The 21,417-nt window shown below is 41.7% G+C and overlaps 1 protein-coding gene across 1 annotated transcript in view; it reads right to left on the bottom strand.

Annotated features, from left to right (window-relative positions):
- The window catches only part of HEATR1 (HEAT repeat containing 1), a 387,031-nt gene that overhangs the window by 224,097 nt on the left and 141,517 nt on the right, over positions 1–21,417 (bottom strand). Inside the window, exons 13-15 of the mRNA XM_089660010.1 lie at positions 8,236–8,481; positions 7,935–8,066; positions 6,422–6,531 (exon numbers count right to left, since the gene is read on the bottom strand). Of these exons, the coding sequence (XP_089516136.1) occupies positions 6,422–6,531; positions 7,935–8,066; positions 8,236–8,481 (488 nt within the window). The remainder of the gene's footprint in view (positions 1–6,421; positions 6,532–7,934; positions 8,067–8,235; positions 8,482–21,417) is intronic.

Here is a 21,417-nt window from a genome sequence, read left to right as displayed (position 1 = left end):
TGCCTGGATTTCCACATGAGACTAAGCTCTAAGTAACTGTATTTTAGTGCCACGTTTGTAAAGTTTACACAGTGAATACATTTCAAATGCATTCCCGGTTGCTGATAGTGATACTGTGTATACCATTCAGGGTTGGGGGGCTACAATAACAGTTCAAAAAACAGTAACCCTGTGTTACTTCTCTACATAGTTTGTTCTGTCACGGTGGGCATAACCTCGAAAGGGTTCTGAGGTACTGGATTCCACAGGGATGCAACAAGTCTCTGGACCTGTACAGCATCCTGCAGCTGACTACACGTGTTGTGCAAAGTGCCAAGGAGAGTACTCATGTAGGATCCAGGTTGCAACGATCTGCATACAGTTGCAAAAAAAAGTATGTGAACCCCTTGGAATTACGTGGAGTTTTGCATGAATTGGGCATAAAATGTACTCTGAACATCATCTAAGTCACAACAATAGAAGAACACAGTCTGCTGAACATAATACTACACAGACATTAGATGTTGCCATGGTTTAATTGCACATAACATGTAAACATTCACAGTGCAGGGAGGAAAAAGTATGTGAACCTTTGGACTTAATAACTGGTTGACCCTCCTTTGGCAGCAATAACCTCAACCAAACGTTTCCTGTAGTTGCAGATCAGACCTGCACAACGATCCGGAGTAATTCTGGACCACTCCTCTTCACAAAACTGTTTCAGTGTAGCAATATTCTTGGGATGTCTGGTGTGAATCGCTCTCTTAAGGTCATGCCACAGCATTTCAATCGGGTTGAGGTCAGGACTCTGACTGGGCCACTCCAGAAGGCGTATTCTGTGCTGTTGCAGCCATTGTTTTGTTGAATTACTTGTATGCTTTGGGTCATTGTCCTGTTGCATCACCCATCCTCTGCGGAGCTTCAGTTGGCGGACAGATGGTCATACGTTTTCCTGCAAAATGTCTTGATAAACTCTGGAATTCATTTTCCCATCAATGACAACAATCCGTCCAGGCCCTGAGGCAGCAAAGCAGCCCCTAACATGATGCTCCCTCCGCCATGTTTTACAGTGGGGATGAGGTTTTGATGTTGGGTGTGCTGTGTCTTTTTTTCTCCACACATAGTGTTGTGTGTTCTTCCCAAACAACTCAATCTTGGTTTCATCTGTCCACAGTATATTTTGCCAGTAGTGCTGTGGAACATCCAGGTGCTCTTTTGCAAACTTCAAATGTGCTGCAATATTCTTTTTGGACAGCAATGGCTTCCTCCGTGGTGTCCTCCCATGTACTCCATTCTTGTTTAATGTTTTCCTTATTGTAGATGTGTCAACAAAAATGTTAGCATGTGCCAGACATATCTGTAGGTCTTTAGCTGACACTCTGGGATTCTTCTTTACCTCACGCAGCATTCTGCGCTGTGCTCTTGCAGTCATTTTTACAGGACGACCACGCCTAGGGAGAGTAGCAACAGTGCTAAACTTTCTCCATTTGTAGACAGTCTGTCTTACCGTGGACACATGAACATCAAGGCTTTTGGAGATACTTTTGTAACCCTTTCCAGCTTCATGCAAGCCAACAATTCTTGATCGTAGGTCTTCTGAGAGCTCTTTTCTGCGAGGCATGGTTCACATCAGACAGTGCTTCTTGAAACCAGTAAACCCAAAACAGGTGTGTGTTTTTTAAGGGCAGGACAGCTGTCAGCAACACATCCAATATCATCACACTGATTGGAGTCAAGGTTGGCTCACTCCTGACTCCAATTAGCTCTGGGAGAAGTCATTAAGCTAGGGCCTCACATACTTTTTCCTCCCTGCACTGTGAATGTTTACATGTTATGTGCAATTAAACCATGGCAACATCTAATGTTTGTGTAGTATTATGTTCAGCAGACTGTGTTCTTCTATTGTTGTGACTTAGATGACGTTCAGAGCACATTTTATGCCCAATTCATGCAAAACTCCACGTAATCCCAAGGGGTTCACATACTTTTTCTTGCAACTGTACACTGTTTTTATCATGGTAGTTCAATAGCTCAGAGATTGGCAATATCATAAACCCTGACCACGCCCCAATAGCGCTGCCTCTGACCCTTTCTAAGCAGGCATCTACAGGCAGTGGTACATTCAGGGTTTATCACAGTTGTGCCAGACGTTATCAAAGAACTAGATTTTTATTTTGTTACGAAACTAGAACCCCCCTTTAGGTTCTGAGCGAAGCATATAAGCCTTACCTGAGTGGTATTGTTATAAAACATAGCTCACACTATAAAAAAACAGAATGGTCAACATGTGTCAACCCTACTCTCTCAAATTAACAAAATTAGAAACACTCCACAAAAAAAACAAAAACAAATGCCTACAATCCTGATGAAGCTGTCTCCGTTTAGAAACCAACTGAAAGAAATCTGCCTGGGAAAAGGCCAAGACAATCTTAATCTGCTGCAGACACAGTTTCTATGAGTATGGAAACCTATGCAACAATTCCCTAGCTAGCCAATCAGCTTCACAAACAAGGTGAAAAACATATCTCCCCTCAATCAAAACACATGAAAGAAGCAAAACTGCCCCCCACATGGAAATTTAATTCATCTTTAGTAACTTCTGCCCAAATTTAAATTTATAATTCAATTCCAGCATCACTGAGAAAGTACTACAACAAACTTCAGTCAGGTTTAGTTCCACTTTAACCACATCCTGACTGCGCTATAGTCAAAAGACGGCTACAGCATGGTCGTCCAGTTTAGCAAATTATGGTGGAAAATAAGTATTTGATCACCTACAAACAAGCAAGATTTCTGGCTCTCACAGACCTGTACCTTCTTCTTTAAGAGGCTCCTCTGTCCTGCACTCATTACCTGTCTCAATGGCACCTGTTTGAACTTGTTATCAGTATAAAAGACACCTGTCCACAACTTCAAACAGTCACACTCCAAACTCCACTATGGTGAAGACCAAAGAGCTGTCGAAGGACACCAGAAACAAAATTGTAGACCTGCACCAGGCTGGGAAGACTGAACCTGCAATAGGCAAGCAGCTTGAACAAATCAACTGTGGGAGCAATAATTAGAAAATGGAAGACATACAAGACCACTGATAATCTCCCTCGATCTGGGGCTCCACGCAAGATCTCACCCCGTGGGGTCAAAATGATCACAAGAACAATGAGCAAAAATCCCTGGACCACACGGGGGGACCTAGTGAATGACCTGCAGAGAGCTGGGACCAACGTAACAAAGGCTACCAGCGGTAAACTACGCCACCATGGACTCAGATCCTGCAGTGCCAGACGTGTCCCCCTGCTTAAGCCAGTACATGTCCGGGCCCGTCTGAAGTTTGCTAGAGAGCATTTGGATGATCCAGAAGAGGATTGGGAGAATGTCATATGGTCAGATGAAACCAAAATAGAACTGTTTGGTAGAAACACAACTCGTCGTGTTTGGAGGAGAGAGAATGCGGAGTTGCATCCAAAGAACACCATACCTACTGTGAAGCATGGGGGTGGCAACATCATGCTTTGGGGCTGTTTCTCCGCAAAGGGACCAGGACGACTGATCCATGTACAGGACAGAATGAATGGGGCCATGTATCGTGAGATTTTGAGTGCAAACCTCCTTCCATCAGCAAGGGCATTGAAGATGAAACGTGGCTGGGTCTTCCAACATGACAATGATCCCAAACATACCGCCCAGGCAACGAAGGAAGGAAAAGAAATGATGGTGCAGCACGTTTAAAACACATATACATTTATTAAAACATCCAAAGCACTCACAAATAGGGTGTCCAGACAGACACTAGCTTGATCAGCAATATACAGCACTGATAAGTGGACGATCCCCACTCACCGCGGATCACCTCCGACACACACAGGGGAAAAAACGCCCTGACGTCATCAAGTAGGCCACGCCCAATGCATTTAGTCACCAAGACGTCATGAAGGGGAGGTACAGACATGACATCAGGGGCGGTTCTGTACAGCCCCTTGATGACGTCGTGGTGACGAAATGTGTTGGGCGTGGCCTACTTGATGTTGACATCAGGTTGTTTTTTTTCCCTGTGTGTGTCGGAGGTGATCCGCGGTGAGCTACTGATCACCTGGATATGTGAATATTACTGCGAAATATTATATCTACAATCTGGATATCGTTTAGCCATCGCTCCCAGAGCAAAAGCGCTGGTGCTGGTCTATAATCTGATCAGCATTTAGCTCTGGTGAGTCCATCTAATTTATTTGGTGGTGGATCAATCACGGTGTTATGAATTCACTGATGAAATTTTGAATTTTTATGGTGTTTGGACTTGCACAAATTTATTATTGACACTTAATTATATAGTGACATTTTATTTAGCGCATTCCTTTGTATACATTTTTTCAACCTTTTTATGAGCTTAAAAGTATGGTTGAGAGCTGACATAAGGCCACTGAAAATTGAGATTTATCAACAGAGGCATGTTCTCGGAAACCGTTAAATCAGTGAATTTAGCGTCACTTTAACTAATGTAGTAAATTAAATGAAAAAATAAATAGCGTAATTTTACCAAAGTGGTTCTAAAGGCAAAAAGGTTTTTTTTACCAAAATGCATTATCTGCATTAAGGTACAAAACCTTCTGCTTTCCACCCCTCAGCCCCCGTTATACTTACCTGAGCAAGATCTCGATCCAGCCATATGACAAGAGTAGCTTCTCTCTTTGCTCTCTCCCTGTTCATTGGCTCAGAGCCAGTGAGGACGGAGTGGGGGGCATGGGACGAACTGATCTCTGCATCTATGGAAACACAAGGCTGGCTCGGGAGCAAACACGCATGATTGTCCCCTTGCTTGCTATGTGGCACTTGGTGGGTTTGAGGAGCCAGGAGCGCTGGCGGGGGACCCAAGAAGAGGAGGATCAGGGTTGCTCTTTGCAAAACCATTGCAAAGGACATTTGTTATTTAAAAAAACAAACAAAAAAAAAAAACAACGTGATCCTTGCATTCTGACGGATTCAAAAATTCACAGCTTGCTTTCTCTTTTGCTCAAAAAGTCAAGTGTGCTGGGCACAGTTACAGTGTGAGCCTCCAGGGTCATCAGTATAAAAGAGGCCCAAACCACTGTTACTATTCAAAAGTTGGCAACAGATGGATTGGAATTCTGCCAGTTCAGCAGGAATTAGCCAAATTTCAATGTATGTCTAGCCATGACTGTTCAACAGAAGTCAATCATCAGATTGACTTTTGTCAAACGGGCTTATTGGAATATTTTAGATTGTAAGCTCCAAGGAGCAGGGCCCTCCTAACCCTCTTGTATTGATGTTGTATTGTCTCCCGCTATATTGTAAAGCGCTGAGCAAACTGTTGGCGCAATATAAATCCTGTATAAGAATAATAATATTTTTCTTTAATCATCAGCTGGCTGCATTTGCTGATCAGTGTATTCTGACAGCGGTCTCTCTCACAGTCAGAATACATTGTCCAAGCGGAAAGGATTCCTCTATCCATGCCACTTGTTTGAATGGATTAATCTGCCAGCCTGCTGGCTGAGCGGAAAAAAAAAAAAAATCATCTATGGCCAGCTCTAGTTTGAGTAACAGTGACATGTCAAAATAAACATTTTACATTATAATTAACCTGCATAGTAAGCAGAAACTTCACTTTGAAAGATTGCAACAGCAAGTTTTTATTTCACTGATTATTTATGACTGCAGCCAGCCTTCCAACAATGAGGACAAAGAAGGTGGTGCAGGAACAGGGCTATGTCACCAGAACAGTGGAGCTCAGAGCAGCAACCATGGATTCACTAGGCAGGTGAGAACGTGCTTTCAGAAAAATAAAAAAAAATACAGATAAGAAATTAAAAAAGGGGGAGTATTTTTTTTTTTACGTAAACAAAGGACAGATACAATCACCTCAAAGATAACTTAAGTTAGAAAAATAATCTTTTCAAGCGCAACATCTGTACAGTGTAATGGCGAAGAAAATTTAATCACCCGTGCAGTGTCATTATCTGCTTTTCAGTAAAGCCTTGAGTGACTCGACTAAAGCAGGCCATACATTATACAATTTTAACCCATGGCTGCAGGAAAGAAAATTGATGGTTTCCCCACCAACAGTCAATGTTGATGAAAGAATCTCTCCAGCAGAGCTACTGTTTTCTACAAGCGGGAAGCCCTTCCGGCCAGTAGAATGCAAAAATCACTGCTAGCAGGTATACAGTAGCTGCTGGCAGTGCTAATTCTGGAACAACAGGCTGGTTGTACCTGAAGACATCAGTACAGCCAGCCTGCTCATAGATGGAGTGAATTTTGGTCAGTCCCTGCTGAACCGGCCAACATTCGATCCATCTATGACCAGCTTTACATACAAGCTTAGACCATTAGTGAGATTAAACAGAAGACAGTCAGTTAAACAGATGAAGTGTAAGTACACATTATGAACTACTACTGTAATCTTAGCAAAGAAATTGCACAGTACTTTTGCAGATTCTGCATTTTAGTCCTCCTTGTCTGGCGCACAGATGATATGCATTTATCTCTTCCAGGAGGTTCAAGTTCTGCACTGATGAGTCCAGAATTTACAGAAATCTGCAAGAGGAAAAAAAAAAATATTTCTTGGAGTTCAAAAACCAATCCAAATATTAGTATCTTAGCACCATAAATCTTACTTATATTATTTACGTGCCATATTAACAGCTTTCCCACGGGCCTATAGCAGAATTACTGCTACAGGGCGGCAGGGGTGCACAAAATCACACACATATATACATACACACATACACGTGATATTGCATTTCCGGGTAGGGGGCGCGTGCGCGACTCACCCCAGCCGCAACTGGCTGCCTCACCTGTCGATCACTGGGTCCCGGCCAGTGATTCCCTGCTAGCACCCAGCGATTGCCATTTACCACCATCAGAAGGAGAGACCTATATGTAAACAATGCAGATCACTTCCCCAGTCAGCTCCTGCACATTGCTTTGTATTGCTCTGCATAGCAGAGCAATACAGAGCAGTATGCTTACAAAGTAAAGCACACACAGTTAACCCTTTGATCGCCCCAGATGTTAACCCTTTCCTGCCCAGTGTCATCAGTACAGTGTTAGTGCTTTTTTATTAGCCCTGATCACTGTACTGGTGTCACTGGGAATGTCAGTGACACTTCGTCAGATCCCCCCAGTGTCAGTCCTGCAATAAGTCGCTGATCGCTACCATTATTATTATTATTTATAGATGCTGTAACTTTTACGTAAACCAATTAATTTACATGTATTGGGATTTTTTTTTTTAGCAATGAGATGTAGCAGAATACATTTTGGCCTAAAGTTATGTTGAAATTTGTTTTAAATCTTTTTACTGGACATGTTCAATAGCAAAAAGTCAAAAATATTGTTTTTTTCCCCTCAAAATTATCAGTCTTTTTTTTTTTTTATAGTGCAAAAAATAAAAACGCAGAGGCAATCAAACATCACCAAAAGAAAGCTCTATTTGTGGGAAAAAAAGGACATACATGTCATTTGGGTGCAGCATTGCATGACCGCGCAATTGTCAGTTAAAGTAACAGCCATATCGCAAAAAAATTACCTTGTCAGGAAGGTGAGTAAATCCTCTGGGGGGCAAGAGGTTAATGTAACACCTCAGTGAATAAACACATATACAAAAATAGTGTTTTTTTTAATAAAATGTGAAATAAATGTTTATTGATATGATGGGTGATAAGAAAAAGCTCATAGGTGCTTCCAAAAAACTGCAAAATAAAATACTTTTGGAGACCAAACCACAGAAGTGAACCACAGAAAGAAAACATCAGGAGCGGAACTGCAAAAGAGAAGTCAATTTGCTAAATACATATGTGAGTTGGTAAAGGTGAACATTTCTGGTAAAATTTTAATCATTTCTTTAATTCAATCAAAGATTCAAACACCACAAGTATAACAAAAGAAAGAGCACAGCATTGATACAATGCACAAGAAACATCAAAATGGAGACTTACGGATTTAAAAGAACTGGTGACAGCTTGGGAACATGCAGTATTTTTGCTGTCTGCTAATAAGTCAAACATGACACCAAGCAGTTTCTGCTGAACGCTTCCATCATCTATAGCAGCAAAGAATACTTTATTGATCTACGAAAAAAGTATGTTAATATAGCATTAATAAAAACAGATTTACGCTGAATAAAATGTAAATACACCCCACAGAACCAATAGACCAGATCTGACATTCATATAACCAAGCCCTGGTTATTACAGCACTGAGTTTTTAGAAATTGTATTAAGAAAACATTAAGCATACTTGTCCCAGTGCAACAATTTGGAAGGATGGTATCCCACTGCAGAAGGTCTGGGGAGTCTTCAGAACTCGCACAAAAATATCTAGGCATTGCTGGTTCTTGGGTAAGAGAGAAGCAGAATACTTGTTATATTTTCCCAGAATAAGCTGAAGCAAAAGTGCCTCATCTACGTGATCTTCATCTATGGCATTATGTGAAGCTTTCTCCAACAATCTCTCCAAAACTGGCAAAAGCTGAATGAGAACAGCCTACAATGAAAAGAGAAACATAGCCAATCAATATTACTACTTAAAACTGTATCTACACTGCTTCAAGGAGATGGAAAATCTAATGTAAAGTGTACATTTTTAAAGTTTTGGATTCGGTAGATAACTAGAAGCGATTAGAATTCCTGTCTGGATTTTATTGCTGTGTTCCCGCTTAATCGATGCCATGGTCACAGAAACAAAAAGTAATGAGAAATCCAAATTTCTACAGCAGTCATCAAAACAAGAGGGCAGGAAAACAAAAAAACAACTTCCAATGTGAAAATCTGCTATGGTGACAACTGTTTGAAAAGAGGAATTTCTTGCCTATAAATTCCATATCTTGGCATAAAATGCAAGCCAGAAAAAGTACTCAGACCCCAAGTTGTAGACTCGCACTTTCAGGTGATGGACACTGCAAAGCTTTTAAAGACAACACCCCCTGGGAATCTCCCATGCAACCCTACCCCACTCTGTGAATCCTATGTTTAGTAGCAAGCAATGCAGGGTAATCAAGGAATGGAAAGCAGGGTGTCCTGTATTGTACTCTAAGATATGGAATTTATAGGCAAGTCAAAATTCTTGTTATCCTAATAGTATAGCACAGAACATAGACAATGTATTCATAGACCCTGGGATGTCTGTGACCCAGAGAAACACAAATGTTACAGATGTCTCCCTACTCTTAGGTGTAAGGGTGCACCTTCACTGTGAAGAGGGTTCTTTGCATTTCAAGTTTTGTGCCGAAAGGAGGGCTGAACTTTGTGCAGTGGTTGAAGCCTGGGTACATTAACCCCTTGACGCGGACGTCACACAAATATGTGGCGCCTCAGAACTGGGCTTTTTTCCGTGGGGCCGCATATTTGATCCCAGCACAAAGACCGGGGTGTCACTGAGAGCCCCGGGTCCCATTCTAACGACAGGGATCCAGGACTCCCTATTCTGGGTCCTATGATCGCTGTGATAGCCTCTGATTAAAAAAGAAAAAAAAAAGATAAATATTAAAAAATAAAGAAAGAATACCTAGATTAAGGTTTGATCTAGTTCAGTGCCAGGGTAAGTGTTTGGGTCAAGATCAGGGTCAAAGGTCAAAATGTCAGGATTTTTTTTTTTTTTTTTTTTAAATTGGTATTAGTGTCAGTGTGTTTTAGGTAAACAAAAAAAATGTGCAATATTGTTTCTGGGCTGTACTACGGGTACAAACAAATAACATACACATATATGGTATCACTGCGATCGTCAAGAGATGAAAAATTTATTTTGGGTTGCTCTTTAGTGGCAGGCTATGGTAGTAACAATAAACACACAGCTAAATTAAAAAAAAATTATTTACTATTTTGGGCCAGTTTCTCTTTGATAAAAAAAAATCAGGGAGATATCCATTACCATTTACCACCAAATGAAAGCCCAATTTGTCCTGAAAAAAAAACAAGGTATGATTCACCTAGATGTACAAAGTAGTTGTGATGATGTGTACGGTTTTACTAACACATTTCAACGTTGCAAAATTGTGCTTAGGCATTAAGATTTGTTTTACCCTTAGGCGTGAAGGGGTTAAGGTGCTCTGTTTTGAAAAGGTAGAAGCCCATTTACAGGCATGCATGTCCCCTGCCTCTTGTGATGTGGCTGGGCATAGCACAAGTTCGTCAACAGGCTTACAGCCAATTATTTTGTTGTTGATTGCTGTGGAGAGTCACAAGACAGATCTGTGTGTGTTTGTAAACTCCCAAGCCAGATCTGGCTGGTTCTCCTTCCTGGTTTCACTTACCGTTCTGGCTGGCTTTCCTCCCCAATAGTAAAGCAGCATACATACACTTGTTAGGCACACATTTAACCCTTTGATTGCCCTCCTAAGCTTCCTGGTCACCCAGCCAGTGCCATTAGGACAATGTCAGCGTACAGTATTATCATTGATCACTGTATAAGTGTCACTAGCAAAGTAAGATAGGATCAGAGTCCCTCCCAGTCAGTGCCAGTTAGCACCAGCCCATGATTGCATGCCACACTATCACAGTCACACCATTGTCCACACAACTGCAGAGTTTGCAAGATCAGGCCTGATCTCGGCTAGACCTAGCAGTTAATTTTATTTCTAGAATGCAAGCAGTCCCTGATTGCTATTCAGGAGTACTTTTCCCTCATAACCGCCACTAGTTACCTGTAAAGTTAGTGCCCAAAACGTGCCAAAAGAGGTACACTAGTGAGGAGGTATACAGGATTCCAAGCATGACAAATGAGAACGCAGTAGAGGCCTCACTGTCAGAATCAGGCTCAGAATATGAATCTGTAGATCGCAGCGGAACCCCGACAGCTAGCTCAGACGATGGTAAAGAGGTCCCTGTTAAAACCAGGCGTACCCGACCCCACGTTACTGAAGTGCTATAAACACAATTATGAGCAGATGCAGCAGGGTGCAAGTAATAGCAATGCACTATTTTTTCATGACCTGGCAAGCACCAGCAACGTAGTACATCCTGTCCCCCTTTACTTTTTTGAGCAGTTTTTCACTTTAAACATCTATAATTTGATTGTGGACCAAAGTAATATCTATGCCAAACAATACATCACTGCCAACCCAAATTCATACCTTGCCAGGCCATTCGAGTGGAAAATAGTCTACAAATTTAAAACTTTTGTGGGCTTAATTCTTAACATTCATATTGGTCCACAGACCTGATTCATCATATGCCCATGTCCTTTGTTGTCCCCAGTGTGACCTTGACTATGATCAGCTCCACAACCTTGTGCCCCTCAAAAATTACCTGTTCCAGAAATTTGCAGGTGTGTACGCCCTAACGAAATCATCTGCATTGACAGGTTCCTTATACATTTTACTGGAAGGGTAATTCTGTCAGAGAATTGCTTCCTCGCGGTTTCCAGGACAGCCCATGAGATATAGGCACCTCCTCCAACAGGAAGAGGAAATGCATTACCAAGTACACTTCAAAATGAAGCTCCTCTACTGAACTGGTCAGCAAACAAGAAAGGAAGGATGAAAACCTGAACTAAGCCTAAAATGAAAATAAAACAAGAGTGGGAATCCGGCAGTCCTGGAAGACTCCTGGAAACAGAGTTACCGGTAAGTCTAACTCCAGTTTTGCCAAATAGTCTCACAAGACAGCCCATGAGATGATTAGCAAGAACTTACTAGATTAGGGAGGGTCATTAAAAGTTCAAAGACCCCTACCACCCTCGGGATGACCATAGAGATCATAGATTTGGTGAATCCCATTGTATTAAAAATTCTCAAAAGAGAGAAAAACCAAGGTAGGGGACCTAGCTGCAGGGAAAACCAAGTCCTATCAGGTAAGCTCAACGTTACACTGGACAGATACCAAGAAATCAAGATACATAAGAACCAGCTCTAGTGAGGCCCTTGTCATTAGAATGCCCCTAAAGTCTGTGTGGCCAAAGAAACAGGGTAACTGAAGAACAATGTAGGTAAAGATTTGACAGCAAAGTGGAAAAAAAGACTAGCCCCAACAGACCCTATGATGGAGGGATAGAAACAGCACGCTATATAGAATATAGGCACATATGGCTCTGATACAAAAACATACGTTTACTGACTTTCCACCATCTACATCCTTGTATGCGAATGTGTAGTATAGCGGTGCATAATGTCATCAAGGTAACTGACAACCATAAACAAATAGCAGAAGCATATTTAACTAGCAGTTAGGCAAAAACCTGAAATGAAGTCTGAAATTACACAAAAATACAGAATTACAACACATCCAAGGCATTCACAAGGACTATCATATAACTGGACAACCTGCAACATGTGTAAAATATGGTTATATCCCTGTACCAAACATTTGTTGTAGCATAAGGACAGACACTACATAAATGCAGCAATATCAACCATCACGCCATCTACACATGAAGCCATGGAAGAAGTATAACATTGGGTGCAGGATAGACCCCCCCCCCCTCCAAAAAAAAAATGCATAAGTAAAAAGAAGACATTCCAAAAATGCTTCAAGAACTTGGAGAAAATGAATTTCCACCCATGTTCCAGGGAAGCTATGAAGAGGGAAGCACTGTGGTACAAGATGAATACCACCAGTGCTCATATGTAAAGCATATGTAAAAAAGATTTAGTGGTAACAGTTACACCATTACTCTAGTTCTGTAGAGCAAGCCCCAAGACATTCTCCATTTGCTCTAACCCTATGTTGTAAATGAATAGATGACACATGCACTACATGGAAGTCATACAGAGGTCTAAAACGGTGGTCTAGGATGGATAACACCAAGAACCACACCTGCCCTCTAGGTCCTAGTGTTAAAACACTAACTGGCTGCACAATTCTGTAAAACAGATGTACGATCATGTGGACATCACCTTGCCCACATGATTAAAATTTCTGCAAAAGCAGACTATTCCAACATATAGACAGGAAGTCATGAGGATATGTTAACACTGTGGTATGGGATTGACAACATCAGAAGTATATAAGCACAACACATGTCCTGACAAGGGCTTATGGTGTAACTGGCTGCAACACCAGACCACAAATAAGTGCTGACATGCAGTACAAGACCTTACATAAATGTATTAAACATATGTAGTATCAAAACATGTATATAGAAGAGTTAAATATCTTCTTCTGACACTTAAATGCCCTACAGAAGACCCCTGCTGCTGCTACCCTAATGACAGAAGCCTCTTCTGATGCATTGTCACACCTGAATCCCATCAAGACTACTGTGCAGTAAATTATCTATATTATTCAGTGAAACACCCAACCTTTGGAGTACCCCTAGAGGTTACAAGTGGCATTAAGCAGAGGTGAAATACAGCAGCAAAAATGTGTAAACCCTTGACTTGCACAACTCAGGGACCCGTCACACCTAATACAGTTGGCTACAGTTGAATGCATTTTGGACTGCACTCCAACTGCACAGAAAGACCAAAACCCAGGCTATCATATGGACATAGCTCACAGCATTGCAGTGCAGAAAAGTACAGCATGCTGCATTCTGCCACACTGCAAACATGCAAAAACGCATGCAAACACACTGCAAAGCATTACAGTGCACATAGAAGCCCAAGGGAAGAAAGAAAAAAGGAAGTGTCCTCACAGATAAATTGCAGATAGAAAAATCGCAAGTCAACTGCATGCATAGGTACAAGGAAAGAACACGCAGTTACATGCAGTTTCTAACGAGAATGGACCATTAAGGTTCTGCTTAGAGTCTAAGCATAAGAGTCGCATGCAAACAAAGCAATTCCATATGCAAAACCAGTAGCACAAATTAGTTACTACACATCAGGTACTAGATATATCAATAATTAGCAGCTGAACATTCAAGGAAAACGCATAAAAGTCCCAAGAAATATATATATATATAAGTAAAATGCAGCGCTATTAATATATCATAAATGGTTGTGGTAGTATTAATAAATGGATGATAAGACACAGTGCAAATGGTAGAAATGCGCACTAACCAGAAGCGTATAGGTAATACGCATGTGAATAAATATCCTGAAGCTTCCCCTCTCCTTTCTGGTCTGATCACGGGAAAAACTGGAAAGAATGAAGATAAAGCGCCCTCGTGTGGTGAAGATGTGGTCCAGCAGGTCAGAGAAATCTTTGCCAAGATGTAGTTCCCCCTCTCAGGAGCTGACACAGGAATCACTCAGGGCTGTAAAGGTTGAAGAAGCTCCTCGCAGGGACACAGGGAAATACTCATAGTGTAGTAGGTAACTGACTTTATTAGAAAAGCAAGGGTGTATAGTAAAATCACAATGGTGCCGAGTATGGGTGAACACACTGACCCTTTAAATACAAAGATGGCCGCCGGGCCTCCACGCGTTTCGTGCGCACGCACTTCTTCAGAGGTAGAGCAGAGGACCGCCATGACTGTCTCTATATATCGTAACCGGCGCATGCGCACTATCACGGCGCCATCTTGCTAGAGTCGGGACGGCCATGTTTCACAAGTGCGCATGCGCGGGCGCCATTTTACCATGGGAATAGAATACGATCGTAACGAGGATGTCAGAGACCGAGCTCGGATCGTATGTGGGTGGCAGATGATGCCAAAAAGTGCATGGTGCTTTGAAGCAACTCGGTATTGTTTGATATCATGAGGATAATACCTCGATGGAGGTATGCAATACAATTGTATAGTGCATGAGAGAGGGGAATATAATCATGCACTAAAAATGTGTGAAATGACATAAATAATTAAAAATAAATGGTCATTATATATAAAAGGTAAGTATTGAGATGCATATATCAGGTATGGGGAATTATTATATATATGGAGCCTGATACACATGTGGGAAAAATATTAAAATTGCAATTGAATAAATGAAAATTAATAATCAAAATATGTATCAAAACATATATATAAACAAAGGGGTATATATAAAAAAAGGGAACCGTCATGGTAAAAGAGCATCAACCAATCATCCATGGTACATATCCCACAAAATGTGGGTTGAACAGAAATTATATACAGCGGCTGGAGACATAAGCATATATAAAAATGGCCAGGAAATGTAAACGCATGTGTAGTAAACGTATGTCATGGACATGAAGAAAATGTATAATGCATTATCTCACATAATGTAGTAAAAAAAGGGGGGATAAAATCAGAGGTAAAACCTAGTCCAGTAACCTCAAAACATGTACCGTGAACACACATGCTCACAATAAAGGTAATAATAGTATATATATAAAAATGAAAATAAAAGGTAAATTAATATACCCATCTAATGTGTGTAAAAATAGTACTCATGAAAAAGGAACAACCAAGGTACAGGTAAGTATGAATTGGCTAAAAAAAGGACTCAACTGTTATCGATAAAGCAGTTGACGTCCAGTTCAATATTAAGTCCCGCAGGGTATAAAGTGTCCAATTCGTAAATAAATTTTGTCTCTAGTTGTGAGACGGCCCTGGTTTTAAAGGTTCCTCTCCAATGTGGGGTTACTGTATCTATGCCTACAAATTTCAGACTAGTAGGATCTCTGTTGTGGTGTCTCCTATAGTGGAGGGACAATGAGTGTTCCTTGTATCCTTTCTTTATATTGTTGATATGTTCGCGGAGGCGATCCCTAAGCCTCCTGGTTGTTCTCCCTACGTATTGCTTTAGGCAGGGGCATTCTAATAAATAAACCACATATCTGCTGTTGCAGCAAATAAATTTATCAATGTTATATGATTTGCTGGTTTGATTGGAGATAAAAGTGTCTGTCCTTTTTCTCTTGCCATTAAATTTACAGGCAATGCACTTATTACACGGGTAGAAATACGTGTAATTAAGAGTGGGAGGTGGTGTAGGTATTGTAACAACATTGGGAGCTATTTTGTCCCTCAAGGTGGTTGATTTACGAAAAATAACCTCAGGTTTTTCTGGGAGTATTCTCGCCAAAGTGGAATCTGCCTTCAGAATCCCCCAGTTTTTATTTATTATATGTCTGATGGATCTGTGTTGGACTGAAAATGTCATAATGAATGGACAGACCAAATTTTTAGGTGGTTTGGGTCCCCAATAACTCATGTCTATCCATATTGGCTACCAATTCCACGATATTAGTCAAATTCTCTGTGTTGTAGCCTTTTTCAAGAAATCTCTCCTTGAGAATGTTGGCCTGTATATGGTAAGTGTCTATATCTGTGCAATTCCTCCTTAGTCTGAGGAATTGTCCTTTTGGAATGCCTGCAAGCCAGCTGGGATGATGGCAACTTCCTAGAGGGATAAAACTGTTACGATCTGGGAGTTTAAAAAAAAGATTTAGTGACAATACGTCCGTTAAAATTTAGTAAAGTAAGATCTAAAAAATCAATTTCAGTGTTACTATAATTAAAGGACAGTTTAATATTGACAGTATTGTTATTAAGAGTGGTAAAAAAATTTAAAAGGGACTGCTCGGTACCATTCTAGAATAAGAGGACGTCATCTATATACCGCTTGTAAAACAATAATTCTGGCCAGCCCATAGTATAAATGTTGTCCTCTTCCCAATAGGACATGAACAGATTTGCCAAACTGGGGGCAAATTTTGCCCCCATGGCAACTCCCTTGACCTGCAAATAGTAATTGTTGTCAAACCACATGTAGTTATTGGACATGGCAAAATTTAAAAGTTCTTCATGTCCATGACATACGTTTACTACACATGCGTTTACATTTCCTAGCCATTTTTATATATGGTTATGTCTCCAGCCGCTGTATATAATTTCTGTTCAACCCACATTTTGTGGGATATGTACCATGGATGATTGGTTGATGCTCTTTTACCATGACGGTTCCCTTTTTTCATATATACCCTTTTTTTTACATATATGGTTTGATACATATTTTGATTATTAATCTTCATTTATTCAATTGCAATTTTAATATTTTTCCCACATGTGTATCAGGCTCCATATATATAATAATTCCCCATACCTGATATATGCATCTCAATACTTACCTTTTACATACGACCATTTATTTTTAATTATTTATGTCATTTCACACATTTTTAGTGCATGATTATATTCCCCTCTCTCATGCACTATACAATTGTATTGCATACCTCCAACGAGGTATTATCCTCGTGATATCAAACAATACCGAGTTGCTTCAAAGCACCATGCACTTTTTGGCATCATCTGCCACCTGTGAAACACGGCCATCCAGACTCTAGCAAGTTGGCGCCGTGATAGTGTGCATGCACCGGTTACGAAAGATATATACAGTCATGGCCGAAATTGTTGGCACCCTTGATATTTCTCCAGGAAATCATGTATTTCTCACGAAACGTATTGCATTAACACATGTTTTGCTATACACATGTTTATTCCCTTTGTGTGTATTGGGACAAAACAAAAAAAGGGAGGAAAGAAAGCAAATTCGACATAATGTCACACAAACCTCCAAAAATGGGCTGGACAAAAGTATTGGCACCCTTTCACAACTGCGGATAAATAAGAATGTTACAAGCATGTGATGCTCCTGTAAACTCACCTGGGGCAAGTAACAGGTGTGGGCAATATAGAAATCACACCTGAAAGCAGATAAAAAGGAGAGACGTTCACTTAACCTTTGCATTGTGTGTCTGTCTGTGCCACACTAAGCATGGACAACAGAAAGAGGAGACGAGAACTGTCTGAGGACCTGAGAACCAAAATTGTGGCAAAATATCAACAATCTCAAGGTTACAAGTCCATCTCCAGAGAACTAGATTTGCCTTTGTCCACAGTGCGCAACATTATCAAGAAGTTTGCAACCCATGGCACTGTAGCTAATCTCCCTGGTCGTGGACGGATGAGGAAAATTGATGAAAGATTGCAACGCAGAATAGTCCGGATGGTGGATAAGCAGCCCCAAACATGTTCCAAAGACATTCAAGCTGTCCTGCAGGCTCAGGGAGCATCAGTGTCAGCGCGAACTATCCGTCGACATTTAAATGAAATGAAACGCTATGGCAGGAGACCCAGGAGGACCCCACTGCTGACACAGAGACATAAAAAAGCAAGACTACAGTTTGCCAAAATGTACTTGAGTAAGCCAAAAGCCTTCTGGGAAAACGTCTTGTGGACAGATGAGACCAAGATAGAGCTTTTCGGTAAAGCACATCATTCTACTGTTTACCGAAAACGGAATGAGGCCTACAAAGAACAAAACACAGTACCTACGGTAAAATATGGTGGAGGTTCAATGATGTTTTGGGGTTGTTTTGCTGCCTCTGGCACTGGGTGCCTTGACTGTGTGCAAGGCATCATGAAATCTGAGGATTACCAAAGGATTTTGGGTCGCACTGTAGGGCCCAGTGTCAGAAAGCTGGGTTTGCGTCCAAGATCCTGGGTCTTCCAGCAGGACAATGACCCCAAACATACGTCAAAAAGCACTCAGAAATGGATGGCAAAGAAGCGCTGGAGAGTTCTGAAGTGGCCAGCAATGAGCCCAGATCTAAATCCCATTGAACACCTGTGGAGAGATCTTAAAATTGCTGTTGGGAAAAGGTGTCCTTCCAATAAGAGAGACCTGGAGCTGTTTGCAAAGGAAGAGTGGTCCAAAATTCCGGGTGAGAGGTGTCAGAAGCTTATTGATGGTTATAGGAAGCGACTGATTTCAGTTATGTTTTCCAAAGGGTGTGCAACCAAATATTAAGTTAAGGGTGCCAATACTTTTGTCCAGCCCATTTTTGGGGTTTTGTGTGACATTATGTCATATTTGCTTTTCTGCCTCTGTTTTATATTTGTTCCAATACATACAAAGGGAATAAACATGTGTATAGCAAAACATGTGTTAATGCAATACCTTTTTTGTGTGAAATACTTGATTTTCAGGAAAAATATCAAGGGTGCCAACAATTTCGGCCATGACTGTATATATATATATATATATATATATATATATATATATATATACACACACACACACACACACACACACACACATATATACATACATACACACACACACATACACGATGAGACGGTCATGGCGGTCCTCTGCTCTACCTCTGAAGAAGTGCGTGCGCACGAAACGCATCAGGTGGAGCCCAGGACGCAGTTGACACTACGCCGCCGGTGCCACGTGGAGGCCTGGCGGCCATCTTTGTATTTAAAGGGTCAGTGTGTTCACCCATACTTGGCACCAATGTGATTTTACTATACACCCTGGCTTTTCTAATAAAGTCAGTTACCTACTACACTATGAGTATTTCCCTGTGTCTCCTGCGAGGAGCTTCTTCAACCTTTACAGCCCTGAGTGATTCCTGTGTCAGCTCCTGAGAGGGGGAACTACATCTTGGCAAAGATTTCTCTGACCTGCTGGACCACATCTTCACCACACGAGGGCGCTTGACCTTCATTCTTTCCAGTTTTTCCCTTGATCAGACCAGAAAGGAGAGGGGAAGCTTCAGGATATTTATTCACATGCGTATTACCTATACGCTTCTGGTTAGTGCGCATTTCTACCATTTGCACCGGGAATCAACGATCACCTTTTACTGGACTGTGTCTTATTATCCATTTATTAATACTACCACAACCATTTATGATATATTAATAGCGCTGCATTTTACTTATACATATATGAGGTCTATATATCCTGATTCAGAGTGAGTGAAGGTCATGGTATACCAGCAAACAAGACCATTCTGAAAGGCTAAGAAGGTTTCTCCTCCCTCAAAAGACGACTAACCAGGTCCCAGACCTACACCTGGTCTGTACATGCATTAGTCAGGCAGCGTGAACCCACATAGTCGATCCACATGATCTCAATTCTTGGCTGCAGGGAAGAATTGTCATCGGTAGGTGTGGAGCAGAGGTTGTGGACCTTCTGTTCGGCTGCCAGTGCTTCAGTTTGGAAATCTTCATCATTCTGAGACTCGATCTGCTGCTGGGGCTGTGAAGACAGGGTAGGTGCTAGACAGAGGCCAGTGGCGCTCTGCCCTGTTGCCAGCACTAAAGCTGGGGAATCCACATTCTCCACTCTGGCTGACTGTTGGCGAGGGAGTATGACCACCTCTTCTCCTGGACTGTGGATTTGTACAACCACCTCCTGTCCCAGACTGTGGATGGCCTGCTGAGGAGATGAAACGCCGACTACTTCTCACTGAGGTTTCCATGTTGCTGTAAAAGAGGTAGTAGACCCTCTGTTATTGTGGTAGACAGAGGCCAGCAGCACTCTGCCCTGTTGACTTTGCTTCAGCTAGGGATTCCATATCCTCCGCACTGCTGGGACTGTGTATGGGCAGAGATTGGTGGTACTCTGCCCAGTTACCAGCGCCTAAGCTGGGGTTAGGAGTCCCACTGTATAGGCCTGCGGCTGGGGAGAAAGGCTGCCCAGACTGGCTCCCTGGAGCTCTGGAAGTGCTGTGGGTGCTGGGAAGAGGTCAGTGGTGCTCTGCCCTGATGACAGCTCTTCTGCTGGAGGCTCACTGTCTTATTCCTTCTTAGCATAAAAGTCAATTAAATATTCCCCAGTCTCTGAGCTTTACTTTACTGGTGGCTGAAGATAGAGTCTTACTATCTCTTGTCCCTGGAAGCCAGGAGATGTTACCGGTGCTGGGCAGAGGCTTGCAGAGCTCTGCCCTGTTTCCAGCACTTCCATTGGAAGCTCAGTAAAGGTTATATCCTCTGATGAGAATCTAACTAAATCCATGCTTTCTGAAATCTTTGGCTGGGGAGTGAGGGCAGCTTCCTTCTTCGGGGTCCTTGAACTACCACAATGGGGAGATGAGCTGGCTGTTTCATCTCCCAAACTCTCATCCAATTGCTAGATAAATGCATTCCTCCATCCAAGCTTGTCCTGTGCAGAAACAGGTTTGTCAAGGTAAGTCATCACTTGCTGCATCTGCCATAAGAGCTCCGCTTCCATAGTTGCAGATGACTGTGAGCAAAACACACTGTTACTCTGCCCCATTGCTGACACTTCAGTCGGGATTTCAGAGCAGTCGGCTAGTACTTACCAACAGTCCCAGGCAAAGGGAGCACAGCCCTTGTCAGGAGTCAGCAGCTGGGGTTACCAGATCCGTGTTCTACACAAGGAAAACAGGGACTAGACCATATAAATATATCTTTAAAGTGAGATTTATTCACAGTGAAAAAGATAACCACACACCAGCAAATAGCAAACATAAAATGAACCAAAAATACCCAAGTAACAAAACAAACTATTTACAAAATATACAAGACATGAAGTATGGGTAACAGGGAAATTCCAGGGATGCAAGGAAAGGGGAAATCAGGACTGGGTACAGGAACAAGCAAAACCAGAGTTAACCTTACCGGTAACTCCTTTTCTACGAGTCTTTCTGGACAGCCCCTTGAGACGTAGAGCTCCTCCCTCTGGGTCAGGAAACACGACATCCCCCACGCCTTTAAAAGGCGGACTTCCAGGCCTCCATCCCCAGTTTTACGCGAGAACTAGTGGAAGACACTGAAAGACACAAATGTACATAAATAATCTCATATGCAACACTTGCA

This window comes from Staurois parvus, unplaced genomic scaffold (assembly GCF_062004578.1).
Source record: "Staurois parvus isolate SC_StPar_1 unplaced genomic scaffold, SC_StPar_1.0 ptg001196l, whole genome shotgun sequence".
Lineage (NCBI taxonomy): Eukaryota > Metazoa > Chordata > Amphibia > Anura > Ranidae > Staurois > Staurois parvus.
Note: the sequence above shows the minus strand (reverse complement) of the source record. Positions and strands in the feature narration are given on the sequence as shown.